The sequence below is a fragment of the Pyxicephalus adspersus genome, chromosome 3 (genome assembly GCF_032062135.1).
Source record: "Pyxicephalus adspersus chromosome 3, UCB_Pads_2.0, whole genome shotgun sequence".
NCBI classification, from domain to species: domain Eukaryota; kingdom Metazoa; phylum Chordata; class Amphibia; order Anura; family Pyxicephalidae; genus Pyxicephalus; species Pyxicephalus adspersus.
In genome coordinates this window covers 132045797-132066026 of record NC_092860.1, presented here as the reverse complement: position 1 = coordinate 132066026, position 20230 = coordinate 132045797, and the positions used below count along the sequence as shown (strand labels likewise).

Sequence of the window (20230 nt, the reverse complement as noted above, 5' to 3'; positions counted from 1 at the left end):
CTCTATCATTATGCTTAAGATACATTTTATACTTTAGCGTGACCTGTTCATGAAGAGCATTATATTGTTGGTATTATTCCCAGTTGCGCTGTGAGACAAATGTCATAATATATCCTCTCAAAATAGCCTTCATTGTGCGCCACAGCAGATCCGAAGTATCCCAATGTTGTAGGTTGTCATGTAAGCCATCCCCCTAATGGGACTGAAGGTAAGCCCTAAAGGTGGAAGACCTAAAAAGATAAGCTGAAAATCTCCACAAAAATATTTTCCTAAAAGACTGTTGCAAATGCAAGGGGGCATACTCGGAATGTATTTTATAGGTAAACAGTAAACAGAATAAACTTCCCCATTAATTTTTAGAGGGTGAACAATACTCAATGTAAATACCCACACTCTTGAGTTGGGACACACCCAATCCCAACCCAAACATTTTGCAGGTATTAGAAGGGACATTCGAAAACCAACCCTTTGTGCCATTATGACCTATGGAGTTGCTGAGGATATATGATGATCCCTCTTTGGCTTAAGATGATCAGCTAAAGATGTTTTCTATGTAATATGGCTTCCTGTAGAGTTGTATCCGGATCATTACTAAAAATAGCATGCCTGATCTTGTACCTAAATGGTTGTTTATTCAAGGTACAGTACATCAATTATTCATTTATCAGTCATAATATTTTGGGTTTGGTGGGTGATTTTTCCATTCATTAAGGTTTATATCTGTAAAGTTGTGCTGAGGAATAGTGCTAGTTTCTGATAATATCCTCTGCTTATGTTTTTCTGAATGTTTATAGAATAATAAAGCAAATGTGAATTCTGTTTTTAATACGGTGCTTTGGAGTTATGATTAACATCCTTTATGTATACATATCAACATTTCTCAGTGCTTTAGGATGAAAGGGACACATTGAACAAAAAATGATAACGATGAAGAAAGCTGAGAACATTATTTCCACTTAGCAAGTGATCGTGTAGTCATTCCTTGACTAATTATGAAATGCTTGATTTACAACTGCCAGGAATGGGAAGGAAGCATGAAGCCACCAACTGCTGCTCACACCATTTTCTAACTGGTGTTACAAAATGACAATTTAAAACTGGTTGCTTTGGCATACACATTTATTCTCTTGGCCTGTTTTCCATATATAAGGCCACTGTGCTTTGTGACCTAAACAAATAATACAATTGCTGCAAAAAGGCTGCCAATCTAACAGAGATTCAGAGGTTCATTAATACTTAATCTCATCTTTTTACCCCAAATTGACCGATTACTGGTTGATGAGGTTAGAAGTTATTTTAAAGGACAATCGGGATGGTAGGAGATAGTAAGGTCAAACTTGATAAGTCATGATCTTCAAATAAATGATAGCTGCCAATTTCTCTGGATCTATGGATAGTTTGGAATTGCAGCTTTCAATGTACATCGCCTGTATATACTGTTTTATCATATGCTCAGTTTTAGTTTCCTAGCTTTATGGTAGGTGTAAGGGTAAAGGAAGAGTCTTTGTAAAGACAAAGAAAAATAATATATTCAAGACATTATTAATAATTTGCTGCAATACTCACCTTCAGTCTGCAGTTATCATTCTTTAACCCACTTTCTTCATATCAGCCTGTCATGGACCCATCCCAGCTGGTGACTGGACTGATAGAAAAGCAGCACACTTGAGTGATGAACTCAAGTATTGAATACAGAACTACATTAATATGTCTCCTTTATATTTGCCTGGAGTTCAGCTTGACAAATGTATTACCAAATCCATTTAACCATTACAGAATTTTAAAAATTACTTTGATCCTTAAGGTGGAAGTACTAAGCTGGTTACTTTTTCAGTGTTTTGCATCATCTTAAAGATTTTTCAGATGTAATGCAATGTATTTTCCCTTTCTTCCCCTTTAGGAATTGATTATTATAACAAGCTAATTGACAGCCTGTTGGAGATGGGCGTCACTCCATTGGTAACACTGTACCACTTTGACCTGCCTCAAACCATAGAAGACCAAGGGGGCTGGCTTTCAGAGAAGACCGTGGAAATATTTGAACAGTATGCACAATTTTGCTATGCCACTTTTGGTGACAGAGTTAAACACTGGATCACCATTAATGAGCCATACGTTGGTTCCAGACTGTCCTATGAAACAGGCATATTCCCACCAGGGAAGAAACTAACAGGATCTGGAGCCTATAGAGCAGCGCACAACATGATAAAAGCCCATGCTAAAGCCTGGCATGTATATAACAAATGTTTTAAAGATAAACAACAAGGCCGTGTATCTATAGCTCTAGACTCCGACTGGGCAGAGCCTTTGAATCCTAACTCTGTGGCTGACAAAGAAGCTACAGAGCGATATATTTTTTTTCGCCTTCATTGGTTTGCAAAACCAATCTTCATTGATGGAGATTATCCAACAATCATGAAATCAATTATTTCTCAAAAAAGCAAGGAAGAAGGATTGGCAAGTTCTAGGCTTCCTGAGTTTACAGAGGAAGAAAAAGCCATGATTAAAGGCACTGCTGATTTCTTCTGTTTAAACTATTACACTACTAGAAAAGTAAAGCCTCGTTATACTGTGGCAGAAGAACTATTTGGTAATTCTGACATGGGAGCGGAAGGCATCATAGAAGGAGACTGGCCAATAGCGGGTGCTGAGTGGCTAGCTGTAGTGCCATGGGGCCTTCGTAGGCTTTTGGCACATGTAAAGGTAAGTTTCATTAGTTTAAAATGAAACTTTTAAAAATGTGTGATCAGCTTATACAATTTGAGCTAAAAACCCAGTGTTTTTGTTGTCCTAAAATTCTTATTCCAAAATCATGTGCAAATATAATTTAAAACATGCTTTGATGCTTATTCACAAGCATGTGCATCCGGGTGCAGGATATGCCAAGTATTCTGGCAACCCCAGGCATGTACGGGAGTTTTTTAATCCTAGCCTGGTCAACTAAGAAGGGCAAGGATCTGGAACTTGGAAAATGATTGGGTGAAGATGGTGGGGCACGCAAAGGAGCATAGACAGGTGAGTCTATCCAGAAGGTATCTTTATTTTATTGCAGCAGAGGCATCACCTGTTCCTTCTGCAAATAGGATCCCACATGGTTGCATTATTTTTTACATTAGGTTGATTTTTAACCAATATTGTCAACCCTTCTCACTGACATATAAAATGCCAGCAATTCCCAACCCTCCCCTGTCCCTTCCTCTGCCACATGCATACATTGGCTTCTTTCGAATATGCCCACATACTGTGTGTAGGGAGTGGACTCCTGTCTCAGCATAATTACATCAACAAGAATTTACAGCTAATCCTGTTCAAATTTTACAAGCCTGGTAATGATATCAGAGGAAGTAATAAAATAATAAAAGCTTTTTTCTGCTACAATAACATGGTAAAAAGACATAGATTTTAATGTAAAATTTTAATGGTAAAAGAATGGTGGTGATATTTGTTATATATACATATACTAGTGCTCCGCAGTAATAATGTATATGTGTGTATTTAGTCAGGTCAGACACTGTGTAATCTCCTAAACTTTGACACACCTGTGTATTTTTCCCAGGGCTCTTGCTTTCTTGTATTAAATTTCCAATGCCGTCTTTCAGCCTCCAATAATTACAACATTTTCATTATGTCACCGTAGTATTTACTTCTAGTTTAGTAGTTACTTCTCTGTACCTTTGTCTAACATAAGTTTATGTTCTATGGTTCAGATTTCCCAGTACTCCAGCTTGGAATGGCATATGCTACTACCAGAAATGACACAGCTCTGCAAATACAAACTGTTGTTGATGTCACTGCTTTGTCATATTTGCCCCAGGTTTAATCTTAAGAGGCGAGTGTCTTTTAACTTTGTGGTTACACCTACAAGGATCTGAAACCTTGTAAAGACATTCAATAAATATCTTTGGAAAGGATTGATTGAGATCATTTTGGGTAACTGTAGGACCGAATGAGCACTGTATGGACTACTGACAAGCAACATGTAGCATTTGCCCCAAGGTAGCAGGTTCACTGGCATAAAGAAACAGTAACCCCAATGCAACCGTATGGCCTGTGCGAACATATTCCAGGGAAAGACCTTCTAAAAGAACATCATTTTTTAAATGCATAGTAATTGCATGAAAAAAATATACGTTATAATGGAAGAATAGTTGGGATATATACATAATACCTAATTTGATATTCATCTCCTAGCCATTAAGCACCTAGGCCTGTCTTTGCAATAGAGATGTAGTTCCATTGAAAAAGCTGTTATAGTACATGAACTACAAAATATTCCACTCCTTATCCCCTATAGGATTTCTTTTAATTGCTCCCTTCCCAGGTTTTGCTGTTAGGGACAAATCACACTATAGAAATACTGTGAAGAGTTAAATGAATAATATTTTTAATCGTGAAGATGAACTTTTTCTTTACATGCTGATATTTCAGGCTGTGTTAATACAAGCTGTACCATAAGCCATAATATCTAAAGATTACATCTACAGTATGGATGCCAAAAAAATAGTATACTATTTAAAAAGTAGACTTAGGAGCGACCAGAAAATTACAGGTTTATATGCTGGACATCAATATCACAAGCTATTTGAAACACTATTAGGGAAGAGTATTCAGCAATGTCTCCCATAAAATAATATATATTACTAATAATCGTTATGGTTTTATGAGTCGTTTAAAAAAAGTACTGCTCTAATTGGCAAGCTGAAATGCATCTATTGATCTAGCCTGCTGAACTCACATTATTTACAGTGAAAACCCAGAATGGGTATTTTATACAGTATAATGCAGAAATGGGCTATTGCATGAACAATCTAGTTTTGAGATAAAAGGAAATAAAACCTAGTTCTACAGCAGGGTTATAACACCCCATAAACAGAAGCAAGCCCTCATCCTTTTACACTGTCCTAGGAGGCTAATGGTGATCATACAGTTGGCAGTTTTGAGGCAATATTAGCTACCGCAGTTCCTTAACAGTGAGTACGACTAAATTAAAGGGCACGCATCAATTCTTCATAAGAATGCTTACACAAAAATAATTTAAAGCTAATAATGGGAACATTGGCTACTGGATAAGTACATCTCCTCTCCACCCACCTCTTGATTGTACCAGTAAAAAAGGGAAAGTTACTGGTGCACACAATAATAAGACATTGATCTTTTTTCTGATTGTTACCATTGGGAATGGCTCCAATCACCAGATTTTTTACTTTACATAAAAGGGTGGATAACCTTGTTTTTTTTGTTTATTTTTTAAAAAAGAAAGGGAGGCCCCTCCTCTTTTATTTTTACTGGTGCATGAATAAAGACTAAATCTGAAGTCCAGAGCCTCTTGGGATACCTACATCACATATTTCAGGTGGTTTTGGGCTGCTCCTTCTGCACTTGCCTGATGTTGGGCATGCATAGAAGGGGCCTTTCCTGCAATTAAAAAAAAGGTGCCTATAACACACATGTGCAGTGAGATTGGCACTTGTTTTTTTACATTTACAGGCGAATACATCAATGATCTCATGCCTGCACAGTGTAAGATTAGGTGTTGTAAGCAGAAGCCGGAAGATAAGGCAAGAAGATGGTGGTACCTGCCAGTTCCTCTGTGCCAGGACAAAGAAAAAATCCAGGATGACGCGGGACTGAATCAAAGCTGTGGAGGGGTTGAGGGCTTTGCAGAAGTGAAAATAATAATTACAAAAAAAAAGGACCAATGGACCTGAGATGCCAATATAAAGGTCCAAAATTGCCTGTAGACACTGGCCTATTGAAGTTCAGTACTTGAGTTTTTGTATGACAGGCACATTGTGCGCCCAAAGGACATTAAAGGTGTCTACATGGGGTCTATTTATAAAGAAGTTCACTTAAACATTCTCTGGTAGAGAATCTTCCAGGTACTTTATACTAGACTCCTATTGGTTTTCAGCAGGCAATTAAGTCCTAAAGGGAAGAAATAATTGGGACAGATTGGACAACTTTGTCCTTGTCCGATTGCTATTGTTTTCTTTTTCAAAAACCAGCTCCAGAGAGTGTAGAGTGGCTGCAGTTCAGCATGGCCCTGCACAGTCTAAATGCTGTTTTGTTTAGGAATAAGGATGAGCGAGAATGTCTCTGGCATTCTTGCGAAAATTTCCTCAAACTTCCGATGGGTCCGCAAAATTTCGGCGAACCGACTTCATGGACCCATCGAAAGTTCCAGGAAATCATTACAGAAGGATTCCCAGGGCTGCATTTATTCATGCAGCCCTGGGAATCCTCCTGTGTGCGATCCCCGGGTACTAAAGGGTCAATTAACCTACAGTGCCCGGGGATCGCGGGCTATGCTGATCAATGAACGCAGCCACTGCTGCATTCATTGATCAGCTCAGTGTGCGATCCCCGACACTAGAGGTTAAAGGGGGACAAGTCTCCCCATTCAAAACTTCTAGTGCTCTCTGAGGAAAGGAAAATCCTGAAGACGCTTGAGCTTTTGAAATTTCATTTGACCCCTACATGTGGCAGAAACCTCTAAATGGCAAAGCAACTGGAGCAGTGGATATACATACATACAGAAACATCCACTTGTTTCAAAAATTGTACAATATGTTTGGGCTTGGTTGAAAAAAACAACCTTCACTTATAGTGCCATCTCCCTCCCAACCATAGTGAAGATCCAGAAAGCCAGGAGGCGGTTTTCTTTTATACCAAAGGGTTGGAACGTTTTCCATAATTTCTGATGGGTCCTTTGGAAGTCACATGGCTTTTTGCGAAGCTTAGCTGACAAAAGTAACAATAACATTTGGTTTGGATCAAGACATTCCAAATTCATGAATTATGAATCCAACGTTAAATTAATTTTTGGGATCAACCGTAATGCATATGCAAATATCACACATTATGTGCGTAGCAACATAAAGCAGGACAAAGCAAACAGTTTAATCCACAGCTGAAATATAGATAGGATTCCATCTTTTCTTTAAATAGTGACCATCACTATACATGCAGTATCCTCCATGTGCCCCATCAAATCCTTTTAAACACTTTCCCTGTAAGTCCCCAATGCTGGAAGCATAGCTGATTGACAGCATATTACAAGATGATCAAATGAGCATTTGCATGTTTGAAATTTCATTTGCATTACAAAATTATATGTAATCTTCACTGCTCAGTGTATTTATTGCCTACAGTGTCAAAAAAGACAGCTTCGTGATCTGTGGAGATGCCTTCCGGAGCCTCCTCTGCATGCCACTTACAGCTCTTCTTACTTCTCAGTGCAGGCGCTCCCCTCTCTGCCAGATGTCTGTGTACAAAAGATTATTAGAATTTAATATATAGATGGACACTTGGTAATTGCAGTAGCTGCATTTAAAAAATGCATTTGGCTGAATGACACTTTTTCAAATATTGCTTTTGTTAACTGTATGGAATTAATGCTTTTAATGATAATATCCAATATTTGAATTTCTTTTTTAACTTACATACTGTATATTTGTTTATGTTCATTTATTATTTTTTTTTATCACTGGCCAGCAAAAGTGACAATGACAGACTTTGTGACAAATTATTAAAGGGGTTCTTAAGCAGCTGCAGCAATAAAAGGAAAATTTAAAGCACTGTTAGAACCAATTCCAGTGTTAGGTTCCCTTGTCACTGTATATATTTAAAAAATAAAGCAAGCAATATACACTGTCTGGCCAGTGTTAAGATCTAGGAATCTTTTTATGCCTGATGCCATGGGCATTTCAGATGACAATCCTAGAACTCATTGGGCTCAAATTGTAAAAGAATGTTTCAGCGAGCATGAGACAACATTTTCATATATGGCCTGGCCAGACCTTAACCTTAAGGAATCTTTGGAATGTGCTGAAGAAGACTTTACGCGCGTATCTGACTCTCCTATCATCAATTCAAATGATGGCAAAAAATAATACTACTCTGAATGGAAGTAAATTTTGTAACTTTGCATAAATGTATCAAACTGATGCAATGGTTAATTCGTGCTGTGATCAAAGCTAAAGTTGGTCCAGTTATAAATATAATGTGAAGACATGCAGTGGATATTGTAAATGTATAAAATAATTATTAACAGTACAAGTATTACCCTGATACAGTTATCAGAATGCAATGTTTTTCAACATATTTAAGAGACACACAGTCTCTTTTTTTAAATTCAGGAAAATGTGATATTGTCTGCAAATGGCCATCATCAGAAGGGTATACCTGCCCATTCCTATTTATTCATCAGTCTAATGGAATAGGACTTCTAGGTAAGGGATAATGTAACCTCCACTAGATGTCCAATTGCTAGGTGCTGGGAGGTCCACATGGAGGTTAAGTCATCCATCTAGGCGAACTAGCATGGGAACTTTCCCAGGATTGACTGGAGTGATGGAAATCTTTGTAGAGCTAAACACATACATATGATGTTACTTTCTTAGTTCTTTGTTTTTTCTTTCTTTCTTTCTGTCCAAATTTGTAGTCATTCATGGTAATCTCTCCTCTTAGAACTCTTTTGGAAACCCGGAAATTTTCATCACTGAAAATGGATTCGCTCAGACAGATCCTCCTGTCCTCCAGGATGTCCATAGATGGGGTTATTTTCAGGAAACACTGATGGAAGTTCTGAAAGGTAATATTGTCCTTTTTAGTATCATTAGGATTAGTTTAGGGCCCTATTTATAAAACAGGGAATCTGACATTCCCTTAAACATTCCCTGGTGGGAATCAATCACTGCCATTGAAACACATAGACTTGGAGATTCCCACGAGGGAATGTTTGATTTCCCGTTTTATATATTGGCCCTTTACTGTGTCTGCTGTAATTATTAAGGATGAATAGCTTTGCAAGACCTGCAGCTACAGAGGTTTGTTTTAAAGTTACCATTTTTTTTTTGTTTTTTTTGTATTTATTTATTTTTAATACTTAATAAATACATTTAAAACTTAATACCTAATTACTTAAGTAATACATATTGGCCCCACTTCTGGAATTTTCACCTTGGCAAGAAAGACTGATAGGTATTCTTACTGTCTTCTGTGCTACCTATGTCATATATCCCTGGAGCCTCTGGAAGTCTGATCCTGTACTGTACATGGGCACGATCCGGTGCTTGGCCATTTTTGTTTGTGCAGCCACCGGTGATGATTCGGCACCCAATCCTGTTTTTTGCGCAGATGTTAGCTTGTTTGCATCCAGTTTAATCTGTTGAATCTCACAGCCTCCTCGAATACATGTGTCACATATCCTAGGAGGCCGCGACAATCTTTTTTGCTACAGGGAAAACCCCGTGGAGGGAAGATTTATAACTTTTATATATTTAATTAAAACATATATTTTTAAATGTAAATGAGCAAGCAGTCTTTTCACCCAAAAATTATTTTTTTTGGGTGTTGTTTTAGGGCAGCTTTTACTTTTGTGTAGTGTGTAAAAGGTGTGTCTTAATTGGCTTGATTTATTAAAGCTCTCCAGTGCTGGAGAGGATACACTTTCATCAGTAAAGCTGGATGATCAAGCAAACCTGGAATGGTTTTTTATTAAAGTAATTTGTATTTGTTAGCAAGTGATTTCAATCCTGGACCAGATCTGTTCCAGGTTTGCTGGATCACCCAGCTTCACTGATGAATATGTATCCTCTCCATCCCTGGAGAGCTTTAATAAATCAGGCCCAATGTTTTCCCCACTCCCTAGATAAAAATACTTAAATTTCTCCCTTCTATCTGAGATCTTCTCTGTTTGCCCTTCCCAACAGTGCACATGCTTTAAAGTAAAATTTCTTGGTTACGTCTAGTCTGACCTATTGATTTCTATAGGTGGTCCTACTCATGGCAGCCCCCAGACATTCAGCAGAGGTTTAACCTAGCCAAATAAATGAACTGAGGATGAATGAGCATCCATGCACAGAAGGAGAAGAATGCAGCCAGACATTTTTGTTGCAACTGGTGCAGATCTCAGATGCAAATATCATGGTGTTTTCTCAGCTTCACTGAGAGGGGTCCTTTAGGTGAAGTTTTCTTTTAAGTATTAGGTTTAGAAGTTAAGGGATACATTTACATTTTATTTGAAAATCCTAAACATTTACAGGTTTATTAATATATTTAATAAAAACATGTTATAAGAGAAAAAGCACAAACAAGTGAACCAAGAAATAGAAACAAAATAAAAATATGAAAAACATAAAACCAAAACACCAGTTAAATAAAATGGTAAATGCTTATCAGAAATAGAAATATAAAAAGATTCCCCAAATAACCTGGTATAGAGTTCAACAAAATTGGTTCCAAGAATAGTAAAATTAATGATAGTCCTTCCGTAATTCAAAGTGTATTACAGCAAACGTCATGTACGTGAAGAAAGGAGGGAAAAAGACTCTATCACTTTAGTTTATTGATTTAATCAATTTACCATTTACACCTATCTATAGTATAATACAGTGTCTATGAATTTACTAGGCCCAACCATCTCTGTAGAGGATAATAAAATCATTGCTCGGTCATTCCAAAAACCCATAGCAGTTAACAGCTTCATTCTTCAGTCTAGCTGCCACTTTCCCTGGTGGCTGACAAATGGAGCTAAAAGTCAATTTTTCAGGTTAAGAAGTAATTTACCAGAATGGAGGATTGTAAAGAAGAGGTTGGAAATATTATTTTAGATGGTTAGAACAAGGATATGACCCTTTCCTTTTTAGAACACTATATGATAAAAATGGACCTGAACTTAAGATTTGTTATGTTATATGAACATCTTGAAACATTAATTGTGTTCTCACACAGTATCCATAATATTTTACTTTATTTTAACTTTATTTATTATTTACTTTATTTTTTCTAATTTTCTCCCAACAAATAGCGGTGTAATTACTGGTATGTGAGGGTGCCTAGGCACTGCTGTGAATAGAGCCTTGGAGTGATACGACTTTAGTGAGAGATCCAAGTTCCTCGGGGCAGGGTCCTCTCCTCCTTCTGTGTCACTGTCTGTAACTGTCTGTCATTTGCTACCCCTATTTATTGTACAGCACTGCGTATTATGTTGGCACTATATAAATCCTATTTATTAATAATAATATTAATAATAATAATAACAATCCAAGACACGTCTGCCTCTTAATGTTAGTTTCAGATGGTTTGGAGTGAGATTTCATAGTGTCCCAGCTTTGCTGCTCATTGTTTTTATTCCTAAAATTATTTTCTTAACCAAGATGGCATTTCCCATACACATTCACAATCACGAAAAAAGGAATGGTAAGTTGGTGATAGAATTATGATCTATAAGCAATATTGGTGACTAGTTCTTAGACCTCTGCCATTTTTAGTCCCTTGGTCATCTAGATAATTAACCTCCTTTACTGATTAATGCAAAGAATTCAAGGTAGTCTTCTAATAAGGGATACCCCAATGCATTGAAATTGTTGAAAGATGATACATTTAGAGTCATTTCAGACCTGCAGTCTTTCACAGGCTAAGTTGGTACCTGGCCTCCCCTGTTCGACTGAATGGGAGAGGTTAGAAACCATTTTTTCCATGTAGCTGCATGTGGCTGCTGGAGATCGCAGTGCAGTTCCCACAAGTGACACATTTCTTTTGGTTGCATAGTTGTTGTTTGAACATTTTTTGCCACAGCTATGTGCAAATGTCATAAACCGCAGTGTAGTCTGCCACTCACTGTCACTGCTGTACACCTGGAAGCTGCCAGATTAGCAGCTTTACATCATGGGTCTGAAAATGCCCTTATTAGTCTGCTATAGAATAGGATCCTTAATTCAAACTAGGTGTGCAGAAGCAATAAAACAAATGAATATAAATCATACCTGGCTGAAGTTTGTTGTTTTTCACCTGCCGATTTGCGTTTCCAATTTCCAATTCACGTTTATGGAAACCATTTGGGCAGGAGAGCCCCTGACATACTACTGAAACATCTCAGATAAAACTGTACAAAAGTTTGGGGCAGCTGAAGACTGATTGACAGCAGCAAACCTCAGTTAAACCATCTAAAAGCCACCAGTCTGAACAAGTCCAATAAGCTGACCCATTATCAAATTTTTTACCTTATATCAATGGGTCGATAACCCTTTTATAAAGGGGAAAATGTGTTTTTTATAACTATTTTTTTTTAACCTTTGAAGGGGAGACTCCTCCCCCTCCTGTCATTACCGTTTCTGGAAAACGCGTCACCCGATCTTGCGCTTGTGCATTGCGAGATCGGGTGACGTAGGAAGAAGATTGCAGTGCCTGTTGTCTAGTCATAGACAAATAATGAAGACAGGATGCCCCAGGACTGAGTCAGGATCACTTAGTGGTCAATTACTTTTTACCTGTAGAGGTGTTATTTTTTTTTCAGAGATAGTTCTGCTTTACGTTTATCCTATAGAAATTGCCTCTCTACTATGTTTTTAAAAGTAATTTTGTATCTGCATGAAAACAGTGCTATGTTTTGATAGGTGTTCAGTAAATACTTAAGGGGGTGATTTTTGAGTGTTGGGATTTTCTTGTCCTCCTGAATGCTGGAAAACATTGTTAAACTTCCTATAAAAGTTTGTAAATTACTCCAGTTCAGGTGTTAGATATCATTTTAAACATCAGACTACACTTAGGTGCTGCATGAATCACCTCAAAAAATGCACTTTAACCTCATTGCAAGCAAACATCTGTACAAAAGGGGTTTTCAACCCCTCCTATTAATTTCAATGAAAACCAGGTCTTTGGGGCAGTTAGGAATGGTTGAGAGCAGTGAACTGCAGTAGAACCACCTAAGAAGTGCCTGCCTGAACAAGCCCTAGAAGTGCTCACATATCATGAACAGTGTACACTCCATTCCATTTACCCAGCCAAAAACCAGTAATGGGGCCCAATGGAAATCAAGTTCCCTCCAAGTTTTGCTGCAGTATAAACATGAACTGCAGGGGGCAGTGTGCTGCTACATCTCCCATTGTATACTTAAAATGCAAAGTTAAAAGTCTCTGAGATTCCAAAAAAACTCGCCCAACTTTAAGATGCTAAGCGTGTACACCTGTTCAAAAGTTGTTACAGGAAACAGAGATTAAGTTGATATGAAAAATGTCTTCACTTAAATAAAAAGCTTTTCCAGAACTTTCCATTCATTAACATACACAATGTATAAAAATGATAGTAATAAATGCAGGGATAAAAGCTCTTCATGCAACAAAGCCAGCTTTGTTCTAAGCTAAAGCCCCTCTCTCTCGCACAATCCTTTTAAAGCTGAGAAATGCATTTGCTGTACGGTCCGAGCTGCTGCTGATGTTGCTGCAGTCTTACACATCCTTTGCCCAAACCAGAATTGTTAAAATGAGACGTGTGAAGCTGTGTGAATGTGCTGAGTCACAAGAAGCGCCGCTGCTTCATGTAATAAGCTGAACATTTTGAATATTTGAATGACTTCCAGCAAATGATTTAGCTAATGTACTGAAGTGGCAAAAAGACCTGAATTAGTGGTGTATGTCAGTTCAAACATTTACAAAGCCTTGTAGCAACTCAGTGGGGTTTTGTAATGGTGATAAAAAAATATTTACTGTTCTAGATCTCTCCTAGTGCCAAAATGCAAAAGCTTTAAAATATCAGTTAAATTCCACTAAATGATAGGGCAGCAGCATCCCTTAGATAAAATGGGACCCCAAGTAAATATGAGGGCAATAAATGCACAGCATTCCAGCTCCCTGGACCCCTGCCGTCCTGTCCTTTAGGGCAAATCTTTTGGTGGTGGACATAGCCAACATTGGGCCCCTGCACAGAATTGACTTGGGGTTCCTGTGGGGACTTTGTTGGCTTAGAAGGGTCTTGGGTCTTGTGCAGTGGCCCCCCTTGCACCTCCCTATGTCTGCCCCTACCCTGTTTGTTTTAGAAAATTTAAAATCGACTCAGTTTACTAAACAGATTTTAAAGTGACCATATACTTTAAAAAGTCCCTTCTGCAAAAAAACGTTGCAAGCAGGCAGTTCTTTTTTGCAGAAGGGACAATGTCCGTTGTGTAATAAACAAACTTACCTGCCTCGTTGCAGTCATCAAGTCCATGTGCAGCTAAGTGTGTGATACTGGTAAACCTGGGTGCCAGGAATGTATTTTGTATGGGAGTTCTGTCTATTTGGCCTTGCCTATCAAGACAATTCTAGACCTGATCCCAGGAGAAGACTGGGGATGGAATGAGGAAAAGTGAGCTCAGTTCCACTTTAATAGGTACACCTATCTAATTTCCTTTATACCTCTGTATATGGTCAATACCCATACTCAGCTTCACTTTGCACAACTGGTGTCAAAGTACTGCTCCCCACAAGCCCCAAACACAAATAATGACCACATGGTAATGGCCAGGTTTTAGCTCATCTCCTCCTACCATGTCCTATTTGTTACTGCACTCATTCACTACATCTGGAGGCCATAAGAAACTGAGGATGGTGAACAGATGGTGAGGTGAGTGGCAGCAGAAAACAGTGGCTGCTCTTTGGGTTTGAGGGACCCCATTGTGCACTGAAGATGAACTGAAAATGCAAGCAGACACCCAGAGGTACCTGCATTGGGGACAAAAATGCACAGGTCCCTGTGAAGGCCTGATGTTTGGTAAGCAAGCAGTGCCCCAGCACCAGTCGGGATTAGTACAAAACAGAAATATGCAATGTATTCTTGAATTTGTCATTAAACTCTTTGTCAACATTTAGTCCACCCTCAAAATGTGGTGATCTTTTTGTCAATGAGTGAAACCTAAAGTGTTGTCCTCTGCTTCAAAAATCATTTGCTGTTTGTTGGCAAATTTTTTCAATCCCGGACCGGATTCATTCCAGGCTGGATCATTCAGGTTCACTCATAAAAGTCCATCTTCTTCTCTTCTTGGTTATCTAGTCCTGGAGAGCTTTAATAAATCAGGCCTAAAATGTTCTTTCTGTGTACTGCTACATGAGTTGAACAGAATCTCAGATCTCTGATAGCCAAGACAATTGACATGTATCTATCCGAGCTCTGTATTTAGCTGTGCACTTGACCTACATCTTTTAGAAATGAAATGTGAAAGGTATACCGATGAAGCAGTTAATTTAGGATAGATCTATCAAACTGTGATGTCACATACTAAGAGAAGAATATCAGTAGAGCAGTGTAATATACCATAGTCATGTGTCTTTAATACAATCAATTTGGGGGATAGCCGATTAACCTAACTGCATCTTTGGAATGTGGAAGTAAACTGGAGAACCCAGAGAAAACCCACGCAAGCACGGGGAGAACCCCATCAGATGCAGATAGTGTCCTGGCCGAGATTCAAACCTGGGACCTGGCATTGCAAAGGCCACCGTGCTGCCCCTATTTATTAGACATGACCTATCATATTATTGCTTAATGCATCACTGAGGGAAATATTTAAGGTGCGAATAACGCATGGATTTTATTCACCTTGCATTTATACACGTAACTTATTATTTTCCTGGGGCACAAAGTAAATAAAGGGGACATGGGATATATACCACTCAAAAACCTTCCTAGCCTTACTCTTGTGTTGGAGTGCTGAAAAATTCTGTCCCCAAATACACATTTATACAGGGCTCACAATTTTAGCTCCTCCTTATCTGTTATAATAAAGACACATAGGACATCATGAATAGGAAACCACATATTCTCAAAATCTTGCATTCTTTTTAAACAGTTGTATTGCGAGGATGTATATTGGTTTATCTTACATATTTATTTGTTATGGTTTAGACATAAACATGAAAAGTAATTCTACATGCGCATATGAAGCTAGAAAGTGGAGCTTTAATCTTTATTTTTGCCTTTACTGCTACTAAAAAATTAGTTGAGCTCAGTAGCTCAAGCTAAAATGTGTAATTAGAGTGCCTGATAGCAAACAACTCCTCCTGTGCTGCTCATATTGATTTAGCAATTGTTATGGGTGTACCTGAGATGAAATATTTCTTCAAAAAAACATTTAAACCAAGGATTTTTGTTTTTTACAATTTCCAGTTCAAGAACATATGACAATCAACATACATAATCTAATAAAACCAGAAAAATCAAATCCTGTAACAGGCATAGCCCCTGACTCTGTGCCATAAATGTCCCTGGGAATTGGTGTTTAGCTCAAAGCAGAGGAAGCAATAATAATACCCCACTTCATTGGTGTCACTTTCAGTAATAATAACCCTCACCTTAAATGATGGCAGTGACATTGTCAGCAATAATAACCCCCCTCACTGCTGACAGTGTCAGCAAAAATTATTCCTGTTCATTGCTGTCAGTGGTAGTAAAAATAAATCCTGCTTTAATAAAAAAAATCTTCATTCATTGGTGTCAGCAGTATAAACATAAATCCACATTTATTAATAAATTTCCCCATAAGAGTAAAAGCTCTTATAGTCAAGGATGGAATAAAGCAGAATAAGGCCCTAGGCAAAGTAGAATCTTTGGCCCAACATGCCTTCAATTGACATTGATAAGGATTGCAATGGGCAGAGAGAAGCTGCATCATTTGCATTGTGTTTTCCAGCCTATTCTCAACCTTTTTAACATGGGGAACCCTTGAAATAACTTTCAAATCTTCAGGGAACTTCTACATTACTGGCCATTGGGAAGAATGTCATCCTTACAGATATCCAAAAAGATCATTGGTGTCAGTGGTAACTGGTTTGAGAGTGACAAATTGTTCATTGCTCAAAGCATACCTAAACTCAGAATTTTCACTTTACATAAAAGGGTAGACAACCCGTTTATTTAAAGTAAAATTTTATTTGTTCTGTGTTTTTTTAAGTGCAACACCCTTAAAAAAAACACAAAAAAAAAAAAAAAAAAAAGCAAAATACTACCCTCCTAATTTTCGATCACCTAGGCGATCAAGAATAAATGGGAGCGCAGAGCCTCCCGGGATACTTACGTCATGCATGCTGGGAGCCTCTTGGCTCCTTCTGCGCATGCCCTTTTATCAATGGGGAAAAAAATTGCCAATCACATGCATGGGCAGTGAGATCGACAAGCTTTTTTCTATCTACGTTACCCGATCTCCTGCCTGCACAGAACAAGATCGGGTAATGTAGGAAGAAGAATGCAGAAGAAGAGAGGAGAAGATGCCTGGAGCTCCCTCTGTGCCTGGCTGAAGACGGATACCAGGATGGCGCAGGACCCGATGGAAAAAAACCTCTGGACGGACAGACTGATCTGCCGGATTGAAGGTAAGTGTGAGTTTATTGTTTTGGGTTTACTTCCGCTTTATAGAACCATTAGCAACCTTTGGAGGAACCCTGGTTGAGATACACTGGTATAAACTGTAAGGGACTTATAAGATACCAACTGATTACAAGTCCATTTTCTCTTGGGAAGTGACAAGGAGGTACACAGCTGGAACCAGTTGCACTATTTATCTGGTTTACTGCAGGGATATGTAGGTTGTAGATGGGTCCCCTGGACATCCAGTGGCCATAATAAAAAAAAAAAAAAAATAACTTACCCTTAACTGTCCTCATGCTCCCGGACTTTCATCAAAAAAACCAATACTTCTGGGTATGGGTGTAGGGTCATGATGGCATGATGATGGCATAGCTCCAATACTACCTGAAACACCTTACAAAAGGTTTGAAGCTCTGATGGATGAAAAGGGGTGGCAAGCAAGCATGGAGAAAGTGAGTATCCATATGTCAGGGAGTGAGTGGGCTGTAAGAACAAATGAAACTGAATGGGCAAAGTGACAGATTCTCTTTAAATAGCTTCAAAGCCAGCAAAGTGACAGCATTTTGCTATGTACTTTATTAAAAGGGAGCAGGAACTCCCACAGGGCAAAGATCACTCAATGTTCTAAATCATAATATAATTGCAGTTGACGGTCTTATAACAAGTTAAAATGGTTGAAGCAAAAGAAAAAAAAAGTAGCTAGTGAGATACATTGAGAATAGTGTGATAGATCTTGCCTATTCGCTTCTTCCCTTTCTTCTTAATACAGTCTTCAGGTAAGAGTGAATGTTCTTGAAACTTGAGAAAAAAACAGCGCTTATCACATTTGTTCCAGTTTCCTTGGATCCACAGTCATTCCATTCTGTCTGTTATCTTAAAATTCCACTCAGTTTTAAGGAGAAGTTGAACACACAAAGGTTGCTTTTTACTTTACTTTCACTGCTTCAGTGCTTCATAAATCATATTGGCATATCACGCTATTACATTTCTTTGCTTTTTTTTTTCCTTGTGGTTCCTTTGGATGGATTATAAAAGTTGTACTTGGATGTCTGCATTTTTCTTCAGTATTCTGAAAATGGATGGTATTTATATTTTTACTGTCTTTATATAAACATTCTTTTTTTTTTATGTACATTCTTGTGCAAAAAAAAATGAAGAATTACAGGAACATCAACAGTCTCAGTGTTTCTGTCCAAAGAAATTATACAGGATCTAAGGGTTTAATTAAGGAGATAATTTATTAAAGAGAACCTGTTGTATGATAAGTATGACCTTTAAACCCCATCCAGTGCATTTAAAGGATATTCAAATCTAGAAACAAAATTGCAATATATTGCTGCTTACTCATCCATATATGTGGTTGCTGCATTCTTTTTCATTTTTCATGCTAAACTTTTTTTTTCAAGTAAAGCAAATATATGTTTGGTCATAAAGGAAATGTGTCCTTATAACCTGTGAAATGAGCTGAAATTACAAATAATGTTCTTTTTCGTCTGTATTCTACTGATCTGCCTGACCCACACGAGTTATGGGGATAAAGAGGTAAAACCCATGTTCAAACTAATTTTTTATTGTGATTCTCAATATTCTTTGCCAAGCCGAGATTTACACATTTTCTGAGTGTCTGTTCTCATATTTACTTGCCAGACAATGGGTGCAATTTAATAAAGCTCTGAGGCTGGAGAAGATACACTTTTATCAGTGAAGCTGGATAGTATTTGTTAGTAAATTTTTGTAGAGCGTTAAAAAAATCAGGCCCTGTCTTTCACTACACCTTCTTTCTGTATAACCCACGTGACTTAGTCTTGAAAAGCATCCTAATGTGCAAGTTCAAGATTTCGTGATGATGTGAACAAAAAATGTGCAAGTCAAATAACCAAAATGGCGGCCACAGGAACAGTCATTGACTTTCGTTGGTCAGTGATTAGTGAAGTGTGCCGATAAGGAGTTCTGATTTTACTCTGACTTTCCTGATATATAATCCTTCTGCATTGGGAACTTTGAAGGTATCGGAGCTAGTAAATAATTATACCAGCCAGGCAATTATAAAGGGAGATCAAAAAAAGGATTTGCATATTTCTCTTCTCATTTCTATAGGAGTTATTGCAAATGGAATGAATGAGAATACATAATAAATTGTAATAGGACCTTGCATATATATGAATTCTATTTACAAGGCTGCCCCATGGCTAGAAAAAAAAATGCCAAACCTTTCATTATAGTATGCATTTAATTAGCTTTATATTGATGAGATAATAATAAAAGAAAAACATAACATGTGGCTTTAAGTCACTCTGAACATTGTCATTTCTTATTTAATTGGTGTTCCAAAATCATTTTGGAGTTTTGCAAATATTTCATTTTCATGCTCAAATAAAGTACTGTGAATTTACTCTTTTCAGCTAACGAAATGGGTTTGGTTGCAGAAATCTATCTTCTGTCAAATTAACTAGAACATGCAATTCACCACCAGCACTAACATATTGCACATTAATTATATCTAACTCATTGTGTCTCTTTGGTTGGCAGCCATCAAACAGGATGGGGTGAATGTGAAAGGTTACTTCGCTTGGTCCCTTCTTGACAACTTTGAGTGGAGTGTTGGCTACAGTGTCCGGTTTGGATTGTTCCATGTGGATTTCCAGCAGGCGAACCTTCCAAGAACACCGTACTATTCAGCAAATGAGTATGCCAAAGTTGTAAAAGGAAATGAACTGATTTATAAGTAGACAAAATGCCAACTTCCTACAACTGCTAATTTGTTTTCGTGTGTGACACAGATGATGCAATGTTTGTGTTGTATCTTATCAAAAAATTACTTTTATACTGAGCAATAAAAAAATTGATTACTTAACAGTGAGTCGAGCTCTGAGTTTTAGAAAAAGAGGTTTTGGAATGCTATGCATTGTGAATGGTAATTTAAAATAGTTTTCAGATGTACTTTCCTGCTGAAGCAGAATATTCCAAACTCACACATTTAGAGATGAGTCAGGCTCAACAAATCCCCTCATTTTCAGTACAGAGAAGTAAATGTTGAAAGTTACTGCGCTAGGTGGATATTCACAGCAATACAGTAAGGGGGCCCATGGTTGCACAGGCTTTCTGTTCAATA

The 20230-nt window shown here is 37.8% G+C and overlaps 1 protein-coding gene across 2 annotated transcripts in view; it reads left to right on the top strand.

Annotated features, from left to right (window-relative positions):
- The window catches only part of LOC140327158 (cytosolic beta-glucosidase-like), a 48208-nt gene extending 28236 nt beyond the window's left edge, over window positions 1–19972 (top strand). For both annotated transcript variants that reach the window (XM_072406388.1, XM_072406389.1), the window contains exons 4-6: window positions 1901–2703; window positions 8470–8593; window positions 19648–19972. In XM_072406388.1, the coding sequence (XP_072262489.1) occupies window positions 1901–2703; window positions 8470–8593; window positions 19648–19847 (1127 nt within the window). In that variant the 3' untranslated portion in view covers window positions 19848–19972. The remainder of the gene's footprint in view (window positions 1–1900; window positions 2704–8469; window positions 8594–19647) is intronic.
- The last annotated feature ends 258 nt before the right edge of the window (window positions 19973–20230 follow it).